The following is a 23,510-nucleotide window of genomic DNA, read 5'->3' on the forward strand; positions in this document are numbered from 1 at the left end:
AAAAGTGTGAGGCAGGTCCGCGTGGGCATGAGTCCATGTCGTAATAAAGAAGTGTGATCGCAGGTCCGCGTGGGCATGAGTCAGTGTCGTGATAAGAGAGAGGGCTGCCTTGATTCCACAGACAGACAAGAAATCCTGTCGTGTCTCAAATCATCCAGTCCAGTCCAACCAGCTGCACTGAAGACCCCTATAGAGCAGTAAGCACTGTGAGGAACTCTGCCATGGAGCTGTGTATCAAAGTTGTCTCTATAGTGTAGTGATTACTGTGTGTATCGGAGCTGTCTCTATAGTGTAGTGACTGCTGTGTGTGGATCAGAGCTGTCTCTAGTGTAGTGTCTGCTGTGTGTATCAAGACAGCTCCCTGCACTGTAGTGCATGCTTGGAGTGCATATATTATACACTGTGCTGGTGATGGAAGTGCAGCATTTGTTGTCACTCGAACCCCTTGCTAGTAAATATTTTAGCTTCACTGAATAACTGATTGTTCTCTCTTCAAAAAAAGGCAAAAGATATTTTTCAACAACCAAGCAAGTCACACCTCAAATGTTGATTACCAGTACAGATTGACTGGGTGGGATTCTACAATGCCTGGCTTTACATTGAATGTTGACTCTTTGTGATGTATTTGAAGAGCAGTGATTATCTATTCCTGGATGCCAGGATATTTACTGAACGAGTGAGTGAAGCAAGCAGTGAGCCGGCACCACCCCAGCACAGGTTATAGTGACGGTCCTAATGACACACCACACACCCCACAGCCTTCAATGCATTCCCCAGTGCACCCTATCTAATCACACACCCTGGATTCTGCATGTATTCCCCAGTGCACCCTGTCTAATTACACAGCCTGGATTCTGACTGTATTCCCCAGTGCAACGCCCTGCCTGCAAAGTCTTAAGACATAACTTGCACTGCTGGTTGACTGTACATGGAGTCCATTGCTTTCCTCCAGACTGTATTTGTTCTGTTTAGACTCACTGTTGGTTCTGTTTGGGCTGTGTCAGTGTTGATGGTGAGTGCTGTGTGTGGGATCAAGGCAGGAGTGTGACTCCAATCCCCTCTCTTCTCTCATTGGCAAGTGAATGGAAGAAATCCTTCGAAGGTCCAATGGCCTCTATATTCCATTTGTTACAAATCACTTAAAAGCGAATCAGAAAGAAAACATCCAGTCTAATCATCTCTCAGCTGGAAACAGCGAGTTCTGGAAGTGCAGAAGCAGCAGTCAGTCTGTCTAATGCAGTCCGTTGAGACAGACCGAAAGACAGACAGGCAGGCAGGCAGCCGGAGGACTGCAGCGAGCAGGCAGCAGCCGTGCCAGAGGTCCATTCTATTATTATTACTTCTGAATTATTATTGTTTTCAATTGGTATGAAATTGTCCTTTATATAAAACAAGAAACATTTCCTCATTGATGAATAAAAAAGAGAAATTCAATTATTGTTCTTTTTTGTTTTTAAATATTGAAGTTCCACCAACTCAGAGACATCTCACCAGTAACCAATCAGGATCCTCAGGCCAGGAAGAGCAGCACATGAACCAATCAGAATCCACTCTGCTCCTGTGCTGCAGCGAGTAAGACCTTTGCTTCAGCCAATCCGAGAGCCTTCAGTCTGCTCACTGGCAGAGGAGGCTGCTGAGGATGCAGCTTCCTGTGGCGTGTCTCTGTGCCTCCGTGTCCCTGGGAGAGCTGCCAGTGGGTTCGGCAGGTTCCTCTGCTTCAGTCCCTGCCCTGATGCCCCAGCGACGCTCAGTGCTTTGTGCCGTTTCTCATTTTCAGAAAACAATCCCCCAACGAAAAAGCGGTTAACACAAGCTGAGCTGAGCTGAGTGAGAGAGTGGGAACAAGAGACTGAGATTGAGGGGAGGGTGAGAGGGGAAGGGGATAGAGTCAGAGGGTGATTTATGGAGAGCGCGGGAGAGTGAGTGAGAGGGGGTCCTCAATCCTGCACTGCACACTTCAGCCAATGTTGTACTAACACTGCGTTTTGGGCTTATTGTATTATTTTGTAAGCTATATTGGAATATGAATCTGTATATACTATTGTACTAACATACACTTATATGTCCTTAGTATATGCAAGTTAGCTGTTTGGAACTAATTCCAATGATAGCAGCCACAGGATCTTTAATGAATTTGCCCGGAATCTGATTGTTAGAATGCATTGAGTTCAAGCGAGATTGTCGATCGCCGGTCAAAGTGCTGCCTGCACTGTAATAACAATTACAATGTGGTTCCGTGCAGCTGTACAATTCAGAAAAAACTGTTTTCAAAATCTGAAAACAATGAAAGTGCTCGACATCCGGTGCAATCTTTAAACTACAAGGGCAAGCCTCCAAACTGGAACTCAGACACTCCATATACAAGCAGGGCCAAACCTTTACATCACCAGCAATGCGAGAATTGAGACAGCAGTAAAACATGATTGAGATCTTTTATTTATCATCATGCAATCAAAGAAACTACAAGATGAGATCGCAAAAGTCTACTGGAAGCCATAGTAGTAGCACATTAGTATTTCATGTGAGAATTCAAAATGTCACCTCTTTCCATTTTTGTCAGTTTTTTATTTAAGTATATGGAAAACTACACAGTGAAGTGTAATTCAGTATGTTAACGTAACATTATTCTGCAGGTTTCATTTGACATTAGGAAGCAGTATGAGTTAATTTATAGGGTGATGCAAAATGTTTGGCCACAGCTATATTGTACTGAAGCTCTGTTGCTTGCTAGTTTGGGGCACACCAGCCCAGGTCAGGTTGGGTTGGGTTGGGGTGTGTGTCAGCATGTCAGTGTGTGTGTCAGTGAGTGTGTGTGTCAGTGAGTGTCAGTGTGTGTGTGAGTGTGTCTGTGTCACTGTGTCAGTGTGTTGTCACTGTGTGTCCAGTGTGTGTCAGTGATCGGTGTGTGTATCATTGTGCTGGTGTGTGTGTTAGTGTGTCAGTATGTTGGTGTGTGTGTCACTGTGTGTGTCAGTGTGTCGGTGTCTCAGTTTGTGTGTCAGTGTCTTAGTGTGTGTGTCAGTGTCTTGGTTTGTGTGTCAGTGTGTGTATCACTTGTTTAATGAGGAACAGCTCAGTTCAGCTCTGTGTTTGATGCTGTGGGATATCGTTCTTGTTGCATTGTGCTGAAGGAGGAGAGGGGAGGGGAGGGGGCTGTTCCACTCAGTCCTCCCTGGTATTAAGGCTCTGTGCTGAGTGGAGACGGGGTGGGACCCCTGGCTAGTGATCGGCCGCTGCAGCCCCCTGACTGCTCGGACCACTAGGATAGCTCGCTGTGTTCCGGAACTCTCCATTCTCTGTGATGTGCAGGCGTGGGGGGGGCAGTGGGGGCAGCTGCAGCCCTGCCCCTGATGATGATGTCATCCCATTCCATGGCTCCTGTGAAGGCGAAGCTCCTCCCATTCCCAATCCCAGTCCCGATCCACTCCGCTCTTTACCCTGGAGAGCTGCTATCACACGGGCGTTTGAAGAACCCAGGGGGGAAAACTGCTCATCCTGTGAGGTGGGGGAGGGTGAGGGGGGGGGGGGGGGGGGGGGGGGAGAGAGAGAGAGAGAGAGAGAGAGAGAGAGAGAGAGGGAGAGAAGAGGGAGAGGGGAGAGGGATAAAGAGAGGGAGAGAGGTGGGAGAGAAGAGGGAGGGGGAGAGGTGGGAGATACGAGGGAGAGGGATAGAGAGAGGGAAGAGGGATAGAGAGGGAGAGGAGAGGGGGAGGGAGAGGTAGAGAGAGGGGGAGAAGGAGAAAGAGAGGGAGGGCGAGGGAGAGAGAAAGAGACTTATCAACTATGGAGTTACATGCACTCTCGTGCTTTAAAGGCTAATCCATCCAGACCCATCAGAACATCTTGCAGTCTGACAGACAAGCCTGCTATCTGAGGGGAGACACTGAGGAACAGGGTGAAGTTCTTCAGTGTGCTAGCCACAGGGGGACACTTCTCACCTGACTGCTTTTAATGAAGAATCAGTGTCTGTAGAGAAGCTAATCGCAGACTCCGACACTCACATCTTGTACTGCCTCTCTGCTTTTTAGTTTGTCCTGGATCATCAGCCATGTCGGCTCCTTAAGTTTTATAATTCACTAGCCATCACTCATCTATATTGAAGCTATAGTGGCAGCAGCAGCACAGCTTCATTCTGGTGGCCTTCCTGTGGAGGAGCGGTGAGGTCTGCTCCCCCTCTACCTCCTGTAGCTCCGGGAGAGCCACGGGGCAGAAGATTCCTAACCTCCTCCAGGAGAGCTACACTCCAGCCCCAGTGTGAGTGCCATGCTGTGGGACACACTGTCATATCTCCTGCTCTAACAGCCCCTGTGTGAGTGCTATGCTGTGGGACACACTGTCATCTCCCCCAGCCCAGGCCTGTGAGGCCCCTCTCTCCTGAGCTTCCCTTGAGCCTTTGCTGGAAGAAGTGGAGCTCAGTGAGACCGGAGCCCTTCAGCAGGCTCGTGGCTCTGATGCTTGGTGCCTGGGCTACAGTGTCTGCTGTGCACTGTGCAGTCTGTGCTGCTGAAGCTCTGACAGTACTCTGCTGCAACAGGAGTGGCTCTTCTTGCTTGTAGAGGGTGAGTGCAATGTTTGGACATATTAGTACACAGTGTTGTTTTACAGTATGAGGAAAGACAGGCAACAGGAAACAAACAAAAACACCTACTGCGGTTAGTGAAAACCGGCTACAGACAACACTAGCACAAAGCTGGAGGAGGAAACGAAGTAACAATCAAATACCCCATATCCAGCCCCACTTCCCCGCATGCATGTTAGTGTGGCGGGATACGGAGATTTTCCAGAACGCAGAACAGTAGCATGTCGTTGGCATGTGATTGCTGAGTGGTAAGCATGTGATTGACATGTGATTCCTGAGTGATCAGTGTGCAGTTAGCATGTAGTTAGCATGTGATTGCTGAGTGGTTAATGTGTAGTTAGTATGTGGTTGCTGACTCATTAGTGTGTCATTATCATGTGGTTCCTGAGTGATTAGCATGTAGTTAGTGTGTGGCTGCTGAGTGATTAGCATGTCTATCATGTGGTTGCTGAGTGATTAGCGTGTAGTTAGCATGTGGTTGCTGAATCATTAGCGTGTGCAGGAATATTTCACTTCTCCACTCACTGAGGCAGTGTTACTCCCCAGGGGGCTTTCTGATTGGAGGAGTAGTGTGATGATGTCAGATAAAAATGCGCAGTCTGTGTGTATGTGTGTTAATTAGCTCTGTGTGGTTTGTGTTTGCTTGCCTGTGTGCTGACTCTGCCTTGTGTGTGTAGACATGTATGTTACCTATAAGGCATGTGAATATGCATGTGTGCTGGTCTTTTGTGTGCATTTGGACGTATTTTGTACTTCGTGTGTATGTGTGTGTGAGAGAGTACATGTACGTATGCATGTGCGTGTGAGTGCGTGTTTATTACCTGTGTGGGCGTGGCGCTGCGCGCCGAGGTATTATCGAGGGTCGCCTCGCCTAGGGAAATCACCGTATCTCGTCATCATACAGGGGGGGGAATGAGAGTTTCCACTGTTCAGAAACCTCAGGAAAGAGAAGGTCAGTCAGCGAATTAACACACACATGCAACACGTGTGACACAACACAGTGGGGGGTACGCAAATGCACCACAGCTCGGCATGCAGGAGAACACACCTGTCCCACACACACACACACACCTGATGCGTGCAGGGCTCAGCTATGATGAGGGGCATGTCAGTGTCTCTGTTTCCACTCCTCTGTGACAGATTATTAAAAGCCCTGTCTCTGTGCTGTGCTCCCAGTACAATTCTCCCAGTCACACATAGGAAGGAAGTGCAGGGAAGCCCCAGAGATGAGAACATGCCCGTTTCTTACCTGGCTCCAAATCCTTGCTCTAGTGCCAGGAGAAAAGGAGCCAAATAAGAAAGAGAAACTGCTCTCCAGTAAGAGAATTATGTTGATACCTGTTTATAAGATGGATAAACAGTGACACTGCAATGGGGGGTAATTAGATCCGGTACATAAAGACAGAGAGAGGGGGTCTGCACGTGCATGCAACACACCTGACATGCGTGTAGCAGCAGCGGCACAGCATGCAGACATTGTACAGACATGTCTGGACACAAGAATTCTCATAGTGAACATCCACAGAAACAATGTATGTAAACCCTATATACCGGGCAGCAATACATACAGTACACATGTATAAACATACATTTACAAGCATGAGCATGTAAACTGTGTGATATATACACATACAATAATGAATTACACACACGGACTTACTGACACACACACACAGAGACACACTGACACACACACTGACACACATACATAGACACACTGAGAAACACAATGAGACAAACTGACACTAACACACACTGAGATACACATACACACACACACACTGACACATCAGAAGCAGTCATGATACAGAGAGTAATGAAATTGTAATTTCCACCTGAGCATCGAGCATGCGGGGCGGGGTCGGCACATGGTCTTTGCGGATCTCGTCTTCCACTGCCATCAGCCTGGCCAGCAAGGGTTAATGAAACAGAGAAAATTATTAGCACGTGAGCAGGGCTGACTGTCCTTCTCTCCATCCTCTCTTCACTCTCCTTCTCCCATCCTCTCCTCACTCTCTCCTCTCCATCATCTCTTCACTCTCCTTCTCTCCATCCCCATCCTCTTTTTACTCTATCCTTCTCTCCATCCTCTCCTCACTTTCTCCTTCTCTCCATCTTCTCACTCTCTTCTCCATCCCCATCCTCTTTTCACTCTCCTTTCCATCCTCTCCACTCTATCCTCTCAATCATCCACTCTCCTCTCTCTCTCACCTCTTCTCCCTTCTGTCTCCCCTCTCTTACCTCTTCCGTCTCCCCTTCCCCTCCTCTCCTTTCCTCCTCTCTCCCCTCCTCTTCTCTCAGTCTCCCATCTCTCTCCTCCTCTCCCCTCTCCACTCGCTCCCCATCCCTCTTCCCTCGCCTCGCTCTTACCTGTTGATGATTCCTTTGATCTGTGAGTCCTTTTCCTGCTGTTGCATCCTCAGTTTCCTCTCGCTGTTCTCCAGTCTATTCTGGTATTGCATCAGGATCTTACTGGTCTGCTCTTCCTGTGACATCAGCCGCTGCTCATACTCCTCCAGCTTCTTGTGTGACATCATCAGCCTCTCTTTCAGGGAGTGGATCTCGTCCTCATACTCCCGCACCTGAGAGAGAGAGAGAGAGAGAGAGAGAGAGAGAGAGAGAGAGAGACTTTGACTTTTAAGATCCTTTATTTAAATATTCCAAATAAAATCCATTAAAATTCAAATAAAGGTAAAACACAACAAAAGTTAAGATTCCTACTGCCTGAGCAAAATTTAAAAAATCCTAAAATACATCGTGTTCTCCTTAAAAACAGATTTTAAACAAAATAAAAGGATCATTAAAAAATCAATATTAAACAGTGTTTTTTTCTTTGTTGAAAACAGATAAAAGCCAAAATAAAACACTGTAAAACAAAAATTAAATAAAATTAGAACAAAAACTGGAGCTCCCCCTCCTCACTCACAGCACACAAGGTGTCTCCCACACACCACCTCTCCTGAAAGTCCTCCAGGTTACTGACCAGTTTAAAATACTCAAACTCTACTCTAATCTGGCTGACCACGAGCACCCTGAACTGAACCACTAAACTGGTCAGTCCAGAACCAGAGAGTTGATTTTTCCTTGTCTTTAAAATAGCCAATTTTGCCTGTCCAATTAAAAAATTAATAAGAACACACCTGTTTTTCATTTTAAAACTGTATAGAACCCCAAAAATAAAAAGCTCCTTACTAAAAACGACCCCTAAATTATTCAGGATTCCCTGCAGTAAATTAAAAAGTGGCCGCAACACTCACTGTAGGCATGAAAGAGAGTTTCCTCTGCTGAGCAAAAAGCGCACTGCTCACTGATGCTGGGGTCCACTCTATGGAGAAACCTGCCTGTGGACACAATGCAGTGTAGAATCTTCCACTGCAGGTCCCCCACTCTCTTGGCGAGAGGCGGCTTGTACAGCACCCTCCACACCGGCCTGTGCCCCTCCTCTACAGCCAAGTAAGCTCGCCACTTAGAGTCTACCAGACCCCTTAGCCTACTATACTCTGTGGCTTTAACACACAATTTGTATATATGTTTTCCATTCATTGTGTGAAAGATAATTTCCTCCACATTCTGCAATTTAAGCAAAGTCCCTCCATTCTCTCCACCGCCCTCACCTTCCTCACCTACTGCTGGTGACACGATCATCCCTGGAAATAAGGAAAGCTGTCTCTGCTCTGTGCCTCTAGACAGCTCCTTCCTCAGGACTGCCTTGAGCCGCGGGGAGAGGCAGCCCCTCAACTCACCCATCAGTCTTTCTGCAAGCCTCTCTGAGTGCCAGCCTAGCTGTGCAGTTAGCTGGGAGGCAGTTAGCCAGCAGGAGAGCTCAAGGTTTAACAGGTGGACCATCCTGGTTACACCTGCTTTTAAAAAACTGGCACAGAGCGTCATCGACTGGAGGAACTTAACTGGAAAGAGTGGATTAAAAAATAGGGGCTCCTCAAACAGGTCCTGCCCTGTCAAGGACTCCACATCCCTTTCCACCCTCACCAGCTGCCAGGCTTTTAAAATACTTTGATAAAAAGGAGGAAGTCCTGCTTTACTAAAACTGGTGTTCTCAATTAAAAACAGGTGTTTTCCTAACCCCAGCCCCCCAAATCTATTGAGAAGGAAACAGGCCAGCCTCTTCCAATGAGCCTCCTCCTCAGTGTACAGGAGTCTCTGAACCGCCTGCAGTCTGAAGGCTGCCACCCTGCTGGCAATGCTGACTAGCCCCTGCCCCCCCTCATCACTAGGGAGGTAGAGGACTGCCGGCCTCAAACTGTGTCTCCCGCTCCAAAAGAACTCCAGCAACACTCTCTGGATCTCCTTCACCAGGCCCTGGGGTGGGTCCAGGCATACCAGCTTATGCCACAAGCTAGAGGCCACCAGATTATTAATAACAAGCACCCGGCCCTTGAAGGACAGTTGAGCCAGCAGTCCCTTCCACCTCTGCAGCCGCCCCCTCACCCTGTCCAACAAACCCTCCCAGTTCTTTTTCATGTAGTTTTCTGTTCCGAGGTGCACCCCCAACACTTTAATACCTGTTCTGTTCCATTTCAGCCCCTCAGGCAGGACAGGAGGGGTGCCCTCATCCCAGCTGCCTGACAGGAAGGTATCACATTTTGCCCAGTTTACTCTGGCAGAAGATGCTCTCTGGAACTCATTTAGAGTCTGCTGCAGCGCTTGGACATCTGCATCCCCACTCACAAACACAGTCACATCGTCTGCGTAGGCAGACACCTTCACTGTGGCAGAGGAGGGTGTGGAGGGCGAGGAGGGCACTGTCCATCCAGATAACCTGACCCTCAGCAGGTGCAGCAGAGGCTCTATAACCAGTGAATACAGCATACCAGACAGGGCACAGCCCTGCCTTATACCCCTGCACACTGGGAAGGGCTGACTCAGCCCATTGTTGATCTTTAAAATACTAAAAATGTTGGAACATAAAAGCCGAATATAAGAAATAAAACCAGAACCGAACCCGAAGGCTTCCAGTGTATGAAAGAGGTAGGTGTGGTCGACTCTGTCAAAAGCCTTCTCTTGATTAAAATCACAAATATCACTTACAGTTAAAAAATCTCGAATAAAAAACAAGTTATCAAAAATAGAGCGACCCGGTATACAATATGTTTGATCCATATGTATTACAGTTCCAATAACACTTTTTAATCTATTAGCGATTGTTTTGGATAAAATCTTTAAATCAGAACATAAAATTGACACAGGTCTCCAATTTTTAAGCTGGCAAAGGTCTCCCTTCTTGGGCAGCAGTGTAACCACTGCCCTACGGCAGCTAAGAGGCAGTTCCTTGTGGCTGAGGCTCTCTCTCAGAACCTGGAGCAAATCCTCCCCCATTATATCCCAGAAATTATTATAAAATTCTGCTGGCAGTCCATCGATCCCGGGAACCTTTCCGCTGGAGAGCTGCTTGACAGCGGCGGTCATCTCCTGGTGGGTCAGCGGTGCGTCCAGCTGAATCTGCTCCTTCTCACTGAGGCTGGGTAACCCCTGGAGCAGCCGCTCAGTGTCCTCTATGTTGCACAGTTCTTTATTATAAAGTTCCTTGTAAAAACGCACCGCCTCTCTGCTGATTTCCTCCCGGGTGTGCAGTTCTTTCCCACCAGGAGTCCTGATACAACACAGCTGTCTACTGTCTGCTCTCTCCTCTCCAGGTTGAAGAAGAAACTAGTGGGGGCATCCATGTCTCTCAACTCCATGAATCTGGAACGCACAATCGCCCCCTTCACTCTTTCCTTCAGCAAGCTCCCCAGCGCGATTTTCTGCTCTTTTAGGTTCTCCAGGGTCTGTTCTTTAAATTCTGAATTTAAACTTTCCTCTAGGAGGAGGATTTTGGACTCCAGTTCTCTCACGGCTGTGTTCAGTGACCTGGTTGCATTTATAGTATATTGTTGACAAAAACATTTAATTTGTATTTTGCCAATGTCCCACCACTGTCTTAAATCTTTATATTGTGCTTTTTCTTTTTTCCAAATTATCCAAAAAAGTTTGAATTGTTGCTTGAATTTTACATCTTGTAATAATTTTACATTGAAATGCCAGTAAGATGCTCTGTGGGGTTCTGATTGAATTATTACTGTAATTAATAGACAGTGGTGGTCAGAGAGACTACTGGGGATGATTCTTGCTTTGATAAATTTATTTAAATCATTTTTAGAAGTATAAAACCGGTCTAGTCTTGCTCTATATACACAGTCTGTGTGATACTGAGACCAGGTGTATTGTCTTGAACTGGGGTGCAGGCATCTCCATATGTCAACCAGGTCACTGGACTCTAACAATGCAGCCAACTCTCTGGAGGACTGAGGGTGTGGTTCATCATTATTTCTATCAATATTAAAATTAACAGTACAATTAAAATCTCCTCCTACTACCACCACATCATTATTATTAATATTAAAAAGAGCTTGCTTTAATTTCTTAAAAAATAAAATTCGTTCCCCCCCTCTATTGGGGGCATAAATATTAATAAAAACATACACTGTACTGCCCAGCCTAGCTCTTACTTTTAAAATCCTCCCTTTCTCGATTTCATCCATATCTAGTAAAACTGCCCCCAGGCTGGGTTTAAAAAGCACGGCTACTCCTGCACTAGTACTAGCGCCGTGACTCATCACGCACAGCCCCTTCCACTCCGCTCGCCACGCCTCCTCATTCTCCTGATCCGAGTGCGTTTCCTGCAGAAACACCACCCCCGCCTGCTTCTGCTCTAAAAACTCGACTAGCTGCGCCCTCTTAAAAGACTGTCTGCAGCCGTTTAGATTAAAAGAAATAAAAACGCACCTTTCCATCATAGCTAAAAAAACTAACACACTAAAACAAGTAATAAAAGAAGTTTCATAAAACACAGCCATTTTTAAACAAGAGATTTTGAACCACTTTTAAGATCCTTTTTAATTTTCTGAACAATTTTTTTTAATCTATAACGTTTTGGCTGATCAAATTCTTCTATTGTGGCTTTCCTTGTTATAACGTGAGCGGAGTGGAGAAATAACCTTAGATCAGGGAAAAAACTCTCTATTTCTACTCCCCTTTTCCCTTTTGTTTCTATCATAAAATCATTTACCTGCTCAAGCGTGTATAACTTTTTCTTACTGACGGGTTGGCTATCAGGGATGTCTGAGATAAGCGAGGAGTCAGAGAGCTCCCCCTCCATCTCATCCGCGCTGTCCTCTCGCTCGCCCCCGAGAATCCGCTCCTCCGCAGCTCCCTCCGACTCCTCGACACCGGTCTCTGCCACAGCCGTCACTATTTCAGGCGGCTGAGATTCAGCTAGCGGAGAGTCTTGCACCGCGCCCGGCTCACCCTGCGCTGTGCTCTCTTCCTCCGCGTTGGGAGGGACTGACGCCCCGCCTGGAGCCCGCAGTCTCCCTGTCTGCACGGGTTCGGAGTTCTGCACTGGCTGCGCTCTGCCATCCGGCAGCTCTGCAGCCTTCCGTTGAAATCGGGTCTTTTTCGCTACTACCTTGAATGATTCTTCACCATTCTCAGTAGTAGCGGTATTATCCTCCAAACCTGTCAGTGACAGGCTGCGGCTGGGTCTCTTTGTGCGAGGCCGTGGTGTTGGTGGTTCTGCTCCGGTTTCCTTCTGGATCGCCCCCTCCTCGGTCAGCACGGGCTCGCTCTGCGGCTGCGGTGCAGGAGCCGACTCTTCCTCCCGCTCACCCCCAACACCCCCGACTTCCTCCCCGCCAGCATCGCCCTGATCCTGCCCTGTCTCCGCTCTAGCCTCCTTTCTCGGGCAGGCTTTCCTCTGGTGTCCCTGTTCTCCACAGTAAAAACACCTCATCGTTTCGGAACTGACAAAAACCACACAATTCATCCCTTCCACGTTAAAATTCCAGGCAACATTAATGACTTGATTAAGATCATTTAGTAAGACAAACGCCTGCCTTCTAAATGACATGACGTGCCTAACACTGTTATTTTTGCACCCCAGCGGGATTCCCTTAATCGGGGACACCAGTTTACCAAAACGAGCTAAATTCTTTTCTAATTGCTCATTTTTTAAAAACGGAGGCACATTAGAAATAATAACTTTCGTAACCGGGGTTACTAGAGGGGAAACCTGAACAAATTCACCTTTCATTGTAAATCCTTCCTCTACCAGCTTGTGTACCAGAGACACCTCCACTAAAAATATTACCAGCGCTTTATTCATTCTTGACGCCAACATAATTTTCTCAAACCCCACCACCTCTCCTACTGCCAGCAGGCACTCCTCCACCGAAACCCCGGGGTCAGGCAGGCAATGGACTCCATGTCGGCAGGTGAGAGCCCCCAGCCCTCCTGAACGAGACCCCATAACGGGATCTCCAAACACACACCACCACCCAACAAACAAACAAACACACACATACACCACGAACCTACGAACAAACAAACACCCAAAAAGAACAACTAAGTAACTATCAAACTAAATAAATAAATAAATAAATAAATAAATAGATAAATAAATAAAATTTTAAATTTCCCGGTCCTACCGCACCGGCGTTCCATCTCTCTGCAAGCCCTTCCCACAATCCTCCACGAGAGAGAGAGAGAGAGAGAGAGAGAAACAGAAAGAATGTTGGTCGCAATAAGGGCACACCCTCCCTCACACTCACCCTGTCTAGTCGAGACTCATCCATGCTCTTTGAATACTCCTTCAGTTTGAACTCCTCTCTGTCGATGTGTGACCTCTCGATGTCTGCTGATAGGTGTGGCATGTTGGACACCCAGGCGACTGTGCGCTCTGAGGCCGGGGTTGGGGGGTTAAGGGTCGAAGGTGAGTGGGAGCCCTGGCAGGGGCAAGAAGAAGAACATTACTGTGCTGCTTGACAATAATATAGTGAGAGTCAAATATGATATACTATACTGCTCTGTACTGCTTTATACTGCTCTGTACTCTACTGTACTGCTCTGTACTCTACTGTACTACTTTATACTGCTCTGTGCTCTACTGTACGGCTTTGTACTGCTCTGTCCTCTACTGTACTGCTCTGTGCTCTACTGAACTGCTCTGCACTGCTCTGTACTTTAATGTACTGCTCTGTACTCTACTGTACTGCTCTGTGTTCTACTGTACTGCTCTATACTGCTCTGTACTCTACTGTACTGCTCTGTACTCTACTATACTGTGCTGTATAACAGAAAAACAGAATGACCAATAATAAAAACCCTCCTGAGGTCGACTACAGCCTGGTTGAAAACTGAGAAAGAGTAACAAGAGCAGTAGTGAGAGGAGGTGTAGAGAGAGGAGATGGACAGAGAGGAGGGTAGTAAGAGTAGGGTAGTAAGAAGATGGGTAGAAAGTAAGAGGAGGGATAGAGGGAGGAAGAAGTAGAGAGAGGAGGGGTAGACAGAGGAGGGTACTAAGAGGAGGGGTAAAGGGGAGAGTGTGAAATGTGGTCAGGCTCACTTGTTTGCTGATGGCTGGTTTGAGGTGTTGCGGACCCTGCTGCTGTGGCTGTGGTTGCTGTGAGCTGTTCTGGGTTTCCCTGACAGAGTTCTGCTGGTGAGTCAGACCTGACCCCTGAGCCTGCGGGGAAGCATCTTTCACTGAGAGCTGCTGCCTAGGCCCAGCTCGGCCCAGCTGGGGCCCGAAGGCTGGTTCTGGAGACTGGAGCAGCTTCCCACTGGCTGGCCGAGCCTGGCTGTGCTGCTTGGGCAGGGGCTGGGGCTGTTGCTGCAGGGAGGTCGGCTGGGCGGAGCTCACAGACAGCTGTTGGGTCTTGCTCCTGTGCAGCGCTGTGGAGGAGGAGGGGGGAGGCAGGATGGTGGAAGGCTGCTGCTCCAGGAGTCTGCGCTGGGGCTGAGAGGAGGAGGGGGGCGTCCCCATCACAGAGCCAGAGCCTCCCCCAACACCACCCCCACCTCCAAGCATGTGCTGCAGGTTCTCCTGAGAGGAGAGAGAGAGAGAGAGAGAGAGAGAGAGAGAATTTAGAAACAGAAATGGTCATGAAGCATACACTGAACTGGAAGCTCGGAGGGATTCAAATTAAATGTGAGGTATTGCAGGGAATCCAAACTGGCAAATCAGAAGCAACATTGTATGAGAGGTTGTATACATTCTACACGCTTTACATTCAGGGTAACAGAATAATATCTCAGTGTCACAGTGTCACAATCTTCAGTGTCACATTGTTTCAGTGTCACAGTGTCTCAGTGACACAGTATTTCAGGGTCACAGTCTTTCAGTGTCACATTGTTTCAGTGTCATTGTGTTTCAGTGTCTCAGTGTCACAGTGTCAGTGTCTGTGTTTCAGTGTCTCAGTGACACTGTGTTTCAGTGTCACAGCGTCTCAGTGTCACAATGTTTCAGTGTCACAGTGTCTCAGTTTTTCAGTGTCACAGTGTTTCCGTGTCACAGTGGCACCGTGCCCAATGTCAGTGTTTCAGTGTCACAGTGCTTCAGCGTCACGGTGCACAGTGTCACAGTGTTTCAGTGTCACAATGCTCTTTGTCACAGTCAGTGTTCCCTCTAAGCTGTGCGAATGCTGACGGGTGCTGAGCACCAAAAACATCCGGCCTCGCAGCACCGCACACGCTCACTTCATAAAATCTCACACACAGCACTCCTCTAGCTTTAGGATACTAATTTTTTTTTTAATTTTCTGAATAGAAATACTGCACCACCGCGGAGGTATCAATCACCTGCTTTGTGTATATCTGTTTGGACATCCTATTGGTTAAGAGAAACAACGAGCTACCTAGCAATAGCCAATCGAGTGCGTTTTAAGACATGCAGTGCCCACCCACTGATCCGTCAACATAGTGTAAAACTTATTAACACTGATGAGAAGACGGTGCTTGCAAATCATTTATTATTATTATTATTATTATTATTATTATTATTATTATTATTATTATTATTATTATTATTATTCATTTGGACTGCATGTTAAGTTACAGCAACGAACACAAAGGAAGAAGAAAACGTAGGCGGGTATGACATTGTTGCAAAGTTAAGCAGTATTTTTTATTTTAAAAAAACGAAACAAAAAAAAAACAACAAATGGGAATAAATTGTATATTTTTTTAAATACACAGAAACATAAATCCCTACAAGACAAGTGACCTCACTATCTTAAAACTGGAAGAGATAGCAACATCTTTACAACATTATTTAAAATAAAAAATAATACAAATGCAGAAAAGTATGTTATAGTAGTATGAGGAGTTTTTGATAACTGCACTGGTGTGAGCTTCCTGCATTTGTCTTTGATCATAGATAATACTGTGTATAAGTGTGATATGCAGAGTGTGACACAGGCCCGGTTTTTGGGATGGAACCGCATAACAGTCTCACGTTTTCATTGGTTCATGTCTGTCACATGAATAGGTCATCAGACGAGTGGAAAAGCTTGCAGGCATTTTTAACATTGCAATGAGAGACAGAGAGAGAAAGATCTGCTTTCCACAACCTTTCACTTAAATATAATGTGGTATTTTGCTTATGTAATGTCCATCAATATATAGTCACGAATAGGGGTTTATCAGACCTTTCCTATTGGCTTTCTTATAGTATTGTATTAGTCAACATTTTCCTTATCTATTATCTATTTTCCAGTTTATACTGTAAATCAGGAGTTTTCAACCTTGTTTTGAAACTGTACCCCTTCTACCTGGAGGATTCAGATCAAGTCCCCCTTTACAATTTTCACACAACCGAACAGTACCTCAGTTGCAATGAAATTGAGAATAATCTGATGAACACCCCCCCCCCCCCCCCCCCCCCCCCCCATTTAATAAATAATTTAATGTCACAACAGTTTGGGTGACAAACTGCTGGTTGAGGACAGAATAACAGTAGCCTTAATTCTTAAAACTTTTAATTACAAGTATTTGGCTGCACAGAATTAAAAAGACAAGTATTTGGTAATCTCTTTGGAAACAGTCGTATGTCGTATTCGCTTTCTATTCGTCAAAGTTAGTATAAATAATACAAAATAGTGTGCACTCTAAATGTTTTTTTTACGTTAAAATTTACTTCCCATCTCAGCATAATTGTGTGCCATTTAAAATGTTTATCTTTTGTAAAAGTGGTGGCCTTTGATACCCAGCAAACACTACAATACTCAACAAAGTTATACATTGATATTTTGATAGCACAGCAATTTAAATGAAGTTCGTAAGTGATTGTGTTCCTCAAACACACAATAAAAAGTGATATTTATAGGGTATTCAGTTATACAGCGGTACAGTGGTTTTAGCTATCTAAAGACAGGTACTGCAAGGGAACCAAATAAGCTAGACACTCGAGCTTCTGGATTCATTATCTGCATGTCCCACAGGTACACTGTAGCAGCCTCCCAGCCCATTCACAGCTTGCTTGACACCCTTTTGTAGTTGCCCGTTTTTGCATATAAAGCAAAATGCTGTTTGTCAGTCTCTTTTTTTTCTTATAAATCAATCAGGAATCATTCCAAAAACTCTTGAATCAGTTAGGTACTACCAGTCTGACACTACAGAAATTGAGTTCCTACATCATTCTATGGCTGAAAAACATTTAAAAAGGGACATTTTCAAGTACAATGCAATACAATGACTTGCGTCCATCTAAGACAAGCTGTGAAAAAGGAACCAACCAGCTAAACACTACAGCAGGGGTTCCTAAAGTGCAGCTCACGAGGACTTGGTGGAACCTCCTAAGAAAAGAAAAAGCGCTTCTACTTTTCTTAACTTATGGAGGAAGATGCTGAATGACTGTGATATCAAGACGTGAAGGTACCATCCAAACAACGTTAGATTACTTTATGCAACTGCAAGAAACATTACGGTTCAGGATACAGGCACTTTTTCTGTTGCAGATTTTATTGTATTATTGTAAGAACAAAACTTTATTCGGCTTCAGTTACATAAGGAAATGGTTCTTTGTACACTATTGTAGTTTTGGTGTTCAACTTGGATCTTTTGTTGGGGAAAGTACTACTGTAATAACAGTACCTGGCTACAGTTTAAAATTGTTACTATGACATTTCTTTTTAATGTAGTGCTGCAGAATAAGAGTACAGTCAGGCTGCAGTACAGTAGCTAGCAGATAATTTAAGAATAATCAATGCTGTACTTTAAATAGAAATGTGTGAATATTTCCTTGATTTCAGAAAGAAAAAATAAATAAAAACATCAAGGTAAAATACAGTAACGTCTGTGTTTTATTTCTGCACATTTACTATGGAAATAGCTCTAAATGTCCACACCATGGGACAATTTACATAATTTGTTGTTTAGTTCGAACTTTGCACATCTCAAACTATTTGTGTTATCCCCAGAGATTCAAATTAAGTGGAGTTCACTGTACATACATTCAGCTCTTAGTGAAGTGGTTAGTTGTACAAGTCAAGACACATTTTGCCTCACTACTGAAGAAAAAAGTTTAATTGGTATTGTTTGAAGAGTATCTATTTCAGTATTATCTTCTTTAATTGTTGTGACCAGGACAATGTAAGATGTGACAGCATGATATTGGTGCTCAAACCTAAGCCTGTTGTGGCACAAAGACACAGGATAAAATACAAATAAATTTCAAAGCTGCTGGTGTTGCAGTGGTAGTAATATCCATCACCAAAACTTTGGGAACCCATCCTACAGGTACTCTGTACCAATTTTCAGCCTCCTAGCACATTCACTGCTTGTTTGACACCCAGTTGTATACATATAATGCACAATGCTGTTTGTGAATCTTTTTTTCCTATAAATCAGACAAGTAGAGTTCTTAACCCTTTCTGCTGCTGAAAAACATTTAAAAAATGGCTGTTTACAAGTATAGCGCAAGAGTCCATTTTTGTCCGTCTAAGACAAGCTGCTTCTTGTAAACCAAAAGGGCCAGACATTGGTGCTTCTAGACTCATTATCTGCATCTACTACAGGTGCTCTGTTGCAACTTGCACACTCCTATCCTGTTCACACACACAGTTGCACCTGCTCGTAATGGTGTAGCGCAATATTGCATTTCAATGCATCTAAGAGATGGTACTGCATGGTATTGTAACTTTTTTTAAGGTTCTGTTAAGAAGTCCGAGTTTATTGAAGGACTACAATGACCAAAAGCCTTTGCTTAAAGGAACTAGAACAGACAGGAAGAAGATAACAAGACAAGAGAGAAAGAATTCTACGTTTTTTTTTTTTTTTTTTCTGCACAAACTAAGAGCTCAGTTTCACTCAAATACTTTTTCTTTGTTTGATACTTTATACAGGTGGTCAACACAGTTCGTGACAATTACAAAGAAAAAATAAAACAACGTTTTCACCAAGAAAAGAAACCTTGTTGTCTGTTATTATTTAGACTTTAGCTACGCTATATGTTGGTGCCAAAGGACCCGGGATTGAAAAAGAAATGACCGAACGCATGGATATAATGAAACAAAAACGGGGCTACCTCTAAAACGAAGCTGCTGAACCGCATAGAGGGGAAGCTGAACAATATGGATCCAGGCATAGAGAAACTCTGGGAGCTGCTGACACTCTTGTCAACAAAGGAGTAAAGTCTGATAGACCTGGATAAAGAAACGCCGCTAGATGAGCTAGAGGCAAAAATCGAAAGCACCCAGGATTACAAGGACAGCGCCATCCTATGGAAGAGGCTCGCTAGCAGAGCTATACAGAGAGCGGGATGCCGTGAGTAATGCTGCTCGTTTGAGCACATCTAGTACGGATAGAATGACAATGAACAGACCGACAGTTAAACTGCCGAAGCTGATTATTGAAAAGTTTTCTGGCGAATTCAGTTTGTGGCAAGATTTTGGAGTCAGTATGAGACGGCTGTTCATAATAATGACAGCCTATCTAAAACGGAAAAGTTTTATCTCAAAATATATTTGAACGGATCAGCTGCAAAGGCGGTTGCGGGACTTACGCTGTCAGATGATAATTATGACACGGCAGTGGGCATTCCCCAGAACAGATTTGGACTCAAAGATCTTATAACACTATGTAACACAATTTTTGTTCCTGGGTAGTAAGTGTTATTTCCTAATTGCTTATGCCTCAAAAGTATAGAAAATGTCTATTATTCCCCACAAACTTTGCTTTTGTGACCAGGACAGTGATATTTTTAAATGTACCTATTTCCAATAAGAAAACGGGCGAATTTGTGTCTTTTCGTTCACATAAAGTCAGAAAAAAACAACATATGAATCCAAATTAACATGTATTTATACTAAAGTAATACAAAAATGACTACAAAAGATTTAGAAGTGAGTAGTTTTTCGAGATTTATGATTATACTGTAAATCACTTTCACGAATCAGCCCCCAAATGTAGTATCCCATCATGTTCTCGTTATACTGTCCTTGGTAGCGACGTTCAAAGTCCAGTATATCCTGGTGGAAGCACTCGCCTTGCTCCTCCGAGTACGCTCCCATGTTCTCCTTGAATTTATCAAGATGAGCATCAAGGACATGGACTTTGAGGGACATCCTACAGCCCATTGTGCCGTAGTTCTTCACCAGAGTCTCAACCAGCTCCACATAGTTTCGGCCTTGTGATTGCCCAGGAAGCCCCGAACCACTGCGACAAAGCTGTTCCAAGCCGCTTTCTCCTTACTAGTGAGCTTCTTGGGGAATTCATTGCACTCCAGAATCTTCTTTATCTGTGGTCCGACGAAGACACCGGCTTTGACCTTTGCCTCAGACAGCTTAGGGAAGAAGTCTTGAAGGTACTTGAAAGCTGCCGACTCCTTATCTAGAGCTCTGACAAATTGTTTCATAAGGCCCAATTTGATGTGCAGTGGTGGCATCAGCACCTTCCGGGGGTCCACCAGTGGCTCCCACTTGACGTTGTTCCTCCCCACAGAGAACTCGGTCCCCTGTGGCCAGTCCCCCCTGTGGTAGTGCGCCTTGGTGTCCCTGCTGTCCCAAAGGCAAAGATAGCAGGGAAACTTGGTAAAACCACCTTGGAGACCCATCAGGAATGCCACCATTGCAGCCTCTTGATGCCATCTCAGAAAAATGCAGATATGTATCCACTTAGGCAGCTGGAACTAAACTGAACTGGTGGGCTTAAGGCCCCTGTATTTATACTACTATTTATATTACTGGAAAGTTCTAGAAAGTTCTAGAAGTTACTTCAAGTTTACTCAGCACTGAATCTATCTGGAATGTTCTGGAAAATAGGTAAATTTCAAAATATCACTGTCCTGGTCACAAAAGCAAAGTTTGTGGGGAATAATAGCCATTTTCTATACTTATGAGGCATAAGCAATTAGGAAATAACACTTACTACCCAGAAACCAAAAAAAACAGCTTTGCGTCAGCTGTCTGAGGAGTGTGAGATCCAAATACGCAGTTTAGAGGCAATGGGTGTGGTTTTAACAAGTATGGCAGCTTGCTGCGCGCTATTTTACTACAGATGATTCCTGATGACATCGCTCTTGAGTTTAGTCATCAGAAAGATACAGATGATGAGTGGAAGGTGTCAGAACTCATAAGCTTTTTTCAGTAGGAAGTAGAGAGAGAGCATTGCATTTGACTAAAGCAAACCGTACACAAAAAGAAACTAAATCAGAAATACTTCCAGAAACAAGGTCATCCTTTGAACAAATGGCAAAGAGACCCAGTGTGCCATCTGCAGCTGCATTACACACAGCCAGCCCGAAGCCAAGTGAAAACTGCATATTCTGTGACAAGCTAGATCACAAGTCAGAATGTTGTTCTGAGTTGAGTGTTGCAGTCAGAAAAGAAAAACTGAAAAAATTAGGAAGATGCTTTGTGTGCCTAGGACAGACATATAGCCAAATTCTGCAAGGTTAAATGTGCTTCATGTACTACGTGTGGGAAGAGACACCACAAAACAATGTGTGACCAAAGTAAAGTACAAAACCCTGTTGTTGCTAACAGTGCCAATGATGTTGTTATTTCGTCTGTCATTCCAAGTGATGTCACCATGAACACCAGCTAGCAGAAGACTGTGCTACTGCAGACAGCTAAAGCATGGGCAGAAGGGTTGTGCATTGCCTGCTAGATGGAAGTAGTCAGAGAAGCTTTATAAGTGAGGATGTCGCCAAAGCCCTGAAGCTCCCTGTGTGCTCAACCTGCACACATTTCGCTCAGATGTTCCAGTAATGACTCAACACAAAATAGTTAAACTAATCCTTAAGAACATCTGGGACAGACAGCAGAGAGGGGAAATAGAGGTGTTAGAGACTCCACAGGTCTGCACTGCTGTGATGAAGGTACCAGGTGAGCACTTAAGACAAGAGCTAGAAGAGAAAGGGATGCAGCTAGCAGATTTTCCTGAAGAAAATAAACAAGATTCTGAACTAGCAGTGCTCATCGGTGGAGATCATTATTGGCAGGTTGTTTCAGGCAGGGTGTACAAGGACCAGTTCCAATATGATGACAGTTGCTTCAAGTGTTGGGATTATGCATGTCAGCCTGGATGAAGAAACTTTTGTTTCAAAACAACTGGCAAATATGAAGTTGAGGTGCTATGGCAACATGAGAGACCAGACCTACCAGACAATTACAGGGTTGCGAAGAAAAGGTTTGACAGCCTACTGAGAAGGTTCAGGACAGACATGACGCTGTACAACAGGTACAATGGAGTGGTTCAAGAATATCTTGATCAAGTCATGGCAGAAGAAGTGGCTGCAGATGATATGTTAAATGAAGCCACTGAAATTGTGACATATTACTTACCTCATTACGCAGTCATGAGAGAAGATAAGGCTACAACAAAACGGTGAGTAGTGTTTGATGCATCGTCACATGAAGATTGTGATGATCATCGTTATTAGGCATCTTCGACAGCATAGAATTGCTTTCATGGCAGACATCACCAAGGCTTTTTTGCAGATATCCCTGGCTGAAAAGGATCAAGATGCAGTGAGATTCTTTTGGACAGATGGTCCTCCAGTTAAACACAATGAAAGGAAGCTACGTGTTTTGCGAATGACCAGAGTGCTGTTTGGAGCTTCCCCTCGCCCATCTTTGTTGGTGGCTACCATTCGACATCATCTGAAACAATATGAAGTGTCACATCCACAAGTTGTTAAGATGTTAAGGGAGTCACTTTACGTCGATGACTTTATTGCAACCTCAGAAAGTGAGGAAGAAGCTCAATACATCATTAACATGGCTAAAGAAATGTTGCTCACAGCCAGCATGACACTTTGTAAGTGGATGACAAATTCGCCGGAGCTGAGAGCGTGATGGTAGGAGTACACAGTTGACCACTAAGTTGAAAATTCATGGAACAGTGCTGCAAGTGTTAGGTTTCATGTGGAGGCAGGAATAGGACGATTTTGTGATTGACCTGCGACCTCTTCTTGACTTCACAAATGAATACTAAGAGAAGCGTTCTGCAATCTGCAGCACAAATTTTTAATTCCTAATGTCTCTTCCAAGAAATGTGGGAAAGAGGATTGGACTGGGATAAAGAGCTTCCACCAGACTTGTCTGACATATAGCAACTATGGTGTCTAGAGCTGCCGCATTTACACCGCTTGTCCATACCAAAATCATGCTTCCTCGCCTTGAACTGTTAGGAGCACTGATAGGAGCCAGACTGGGGAGCGCATCGACCAAACCTCTACAGATGGAGAAGACGCAAGTGCACATGTGGACAGACTCTATGATAGTTTTACACTGGATATGCAGTACAGCAAAGAAATGGAAGCTGTTTGTAGCTAATAGAGTAACAGAAATTCAGTCACTGACTGAACCATTGTCCTGGTCACACTGCAGCAGGAAGCATAATCCTGCAGATCACAAACAATAGCCAGCTTGAAGGAAAGCACGCTTTGGTGGATGGGACCCATGTGGTTGACTTCTTTAGATACATGTATGAAACATCTTCAAGACGAAGAAACGCCTGCTGAAAAAATAAATGCAGAGCTGAAGGTGCAGTACCAAGTCACTGTACAACTCAGTAGCAGTGATGAAGATTCAATAACACCGGTACTGGAGTTGGAGAAATATAGCAAAATAAGAACTGTGTTTCGTATCACAGCATG

The 23,510-nt window shown here is 44.8% G+C and overlaps 1 protein-coding gene across 1 annotated transcript in view; it reads right to left on the minus strand.

Moving 5' to 3' along the window:
• Positions 1-2,982: 2,982 nt before the first annotated feature.
• The window catches only part of LOC121298975 (ras/Rap GTPase-activating protein SynGAP-like), a 357,605-nt gene continuing 337,077 nt past the window's right edge, over positions 2,983-23,510 (minus strand). Inside the window, exons 15-19 of the mRNA XM_041226381.1 lie at positions 13,977-14,456; positions 13,183-13,356; positions 6,950-7,161; positions 6,415-6,484; positions 2,983-3,495 (exon numbers count right to left, since the gene is read on the minus strand). Coding sequence (XP_041082315.1) covers positions 3,220-3,495; positions 6,415-6,484; positions 6,950-7,161; positions 13,183-13,356; positions 13,977-14,456 — 1,212 coding nt within the window. The 3' untranslated portion in view covers positions 2,983-3,219. The remainder of the gene's footprint in view (positions 3,496-6,414; positions 6,485-6,949; positions 7,162-13,182; positions 13,357-13,976; positions 14,457-23,510) is intronic.

The sequence above is a fragment of the Polyodon spathula genome, chromosome 24 (assembly GCF_017654505.1).
Source record: "Polyodon spathula isolate WHYD16114869_AA chromosome 24, ASM1765450v1, whole genome shotgun sequence".
NCBI classification, from domain to species: domain Eukaryota; kingdom Metazoa; phylum Chordata; class Actinopteri; order Acipenseriformes; family Polyodontidae; genus Polyodon; species Polyodon spathula.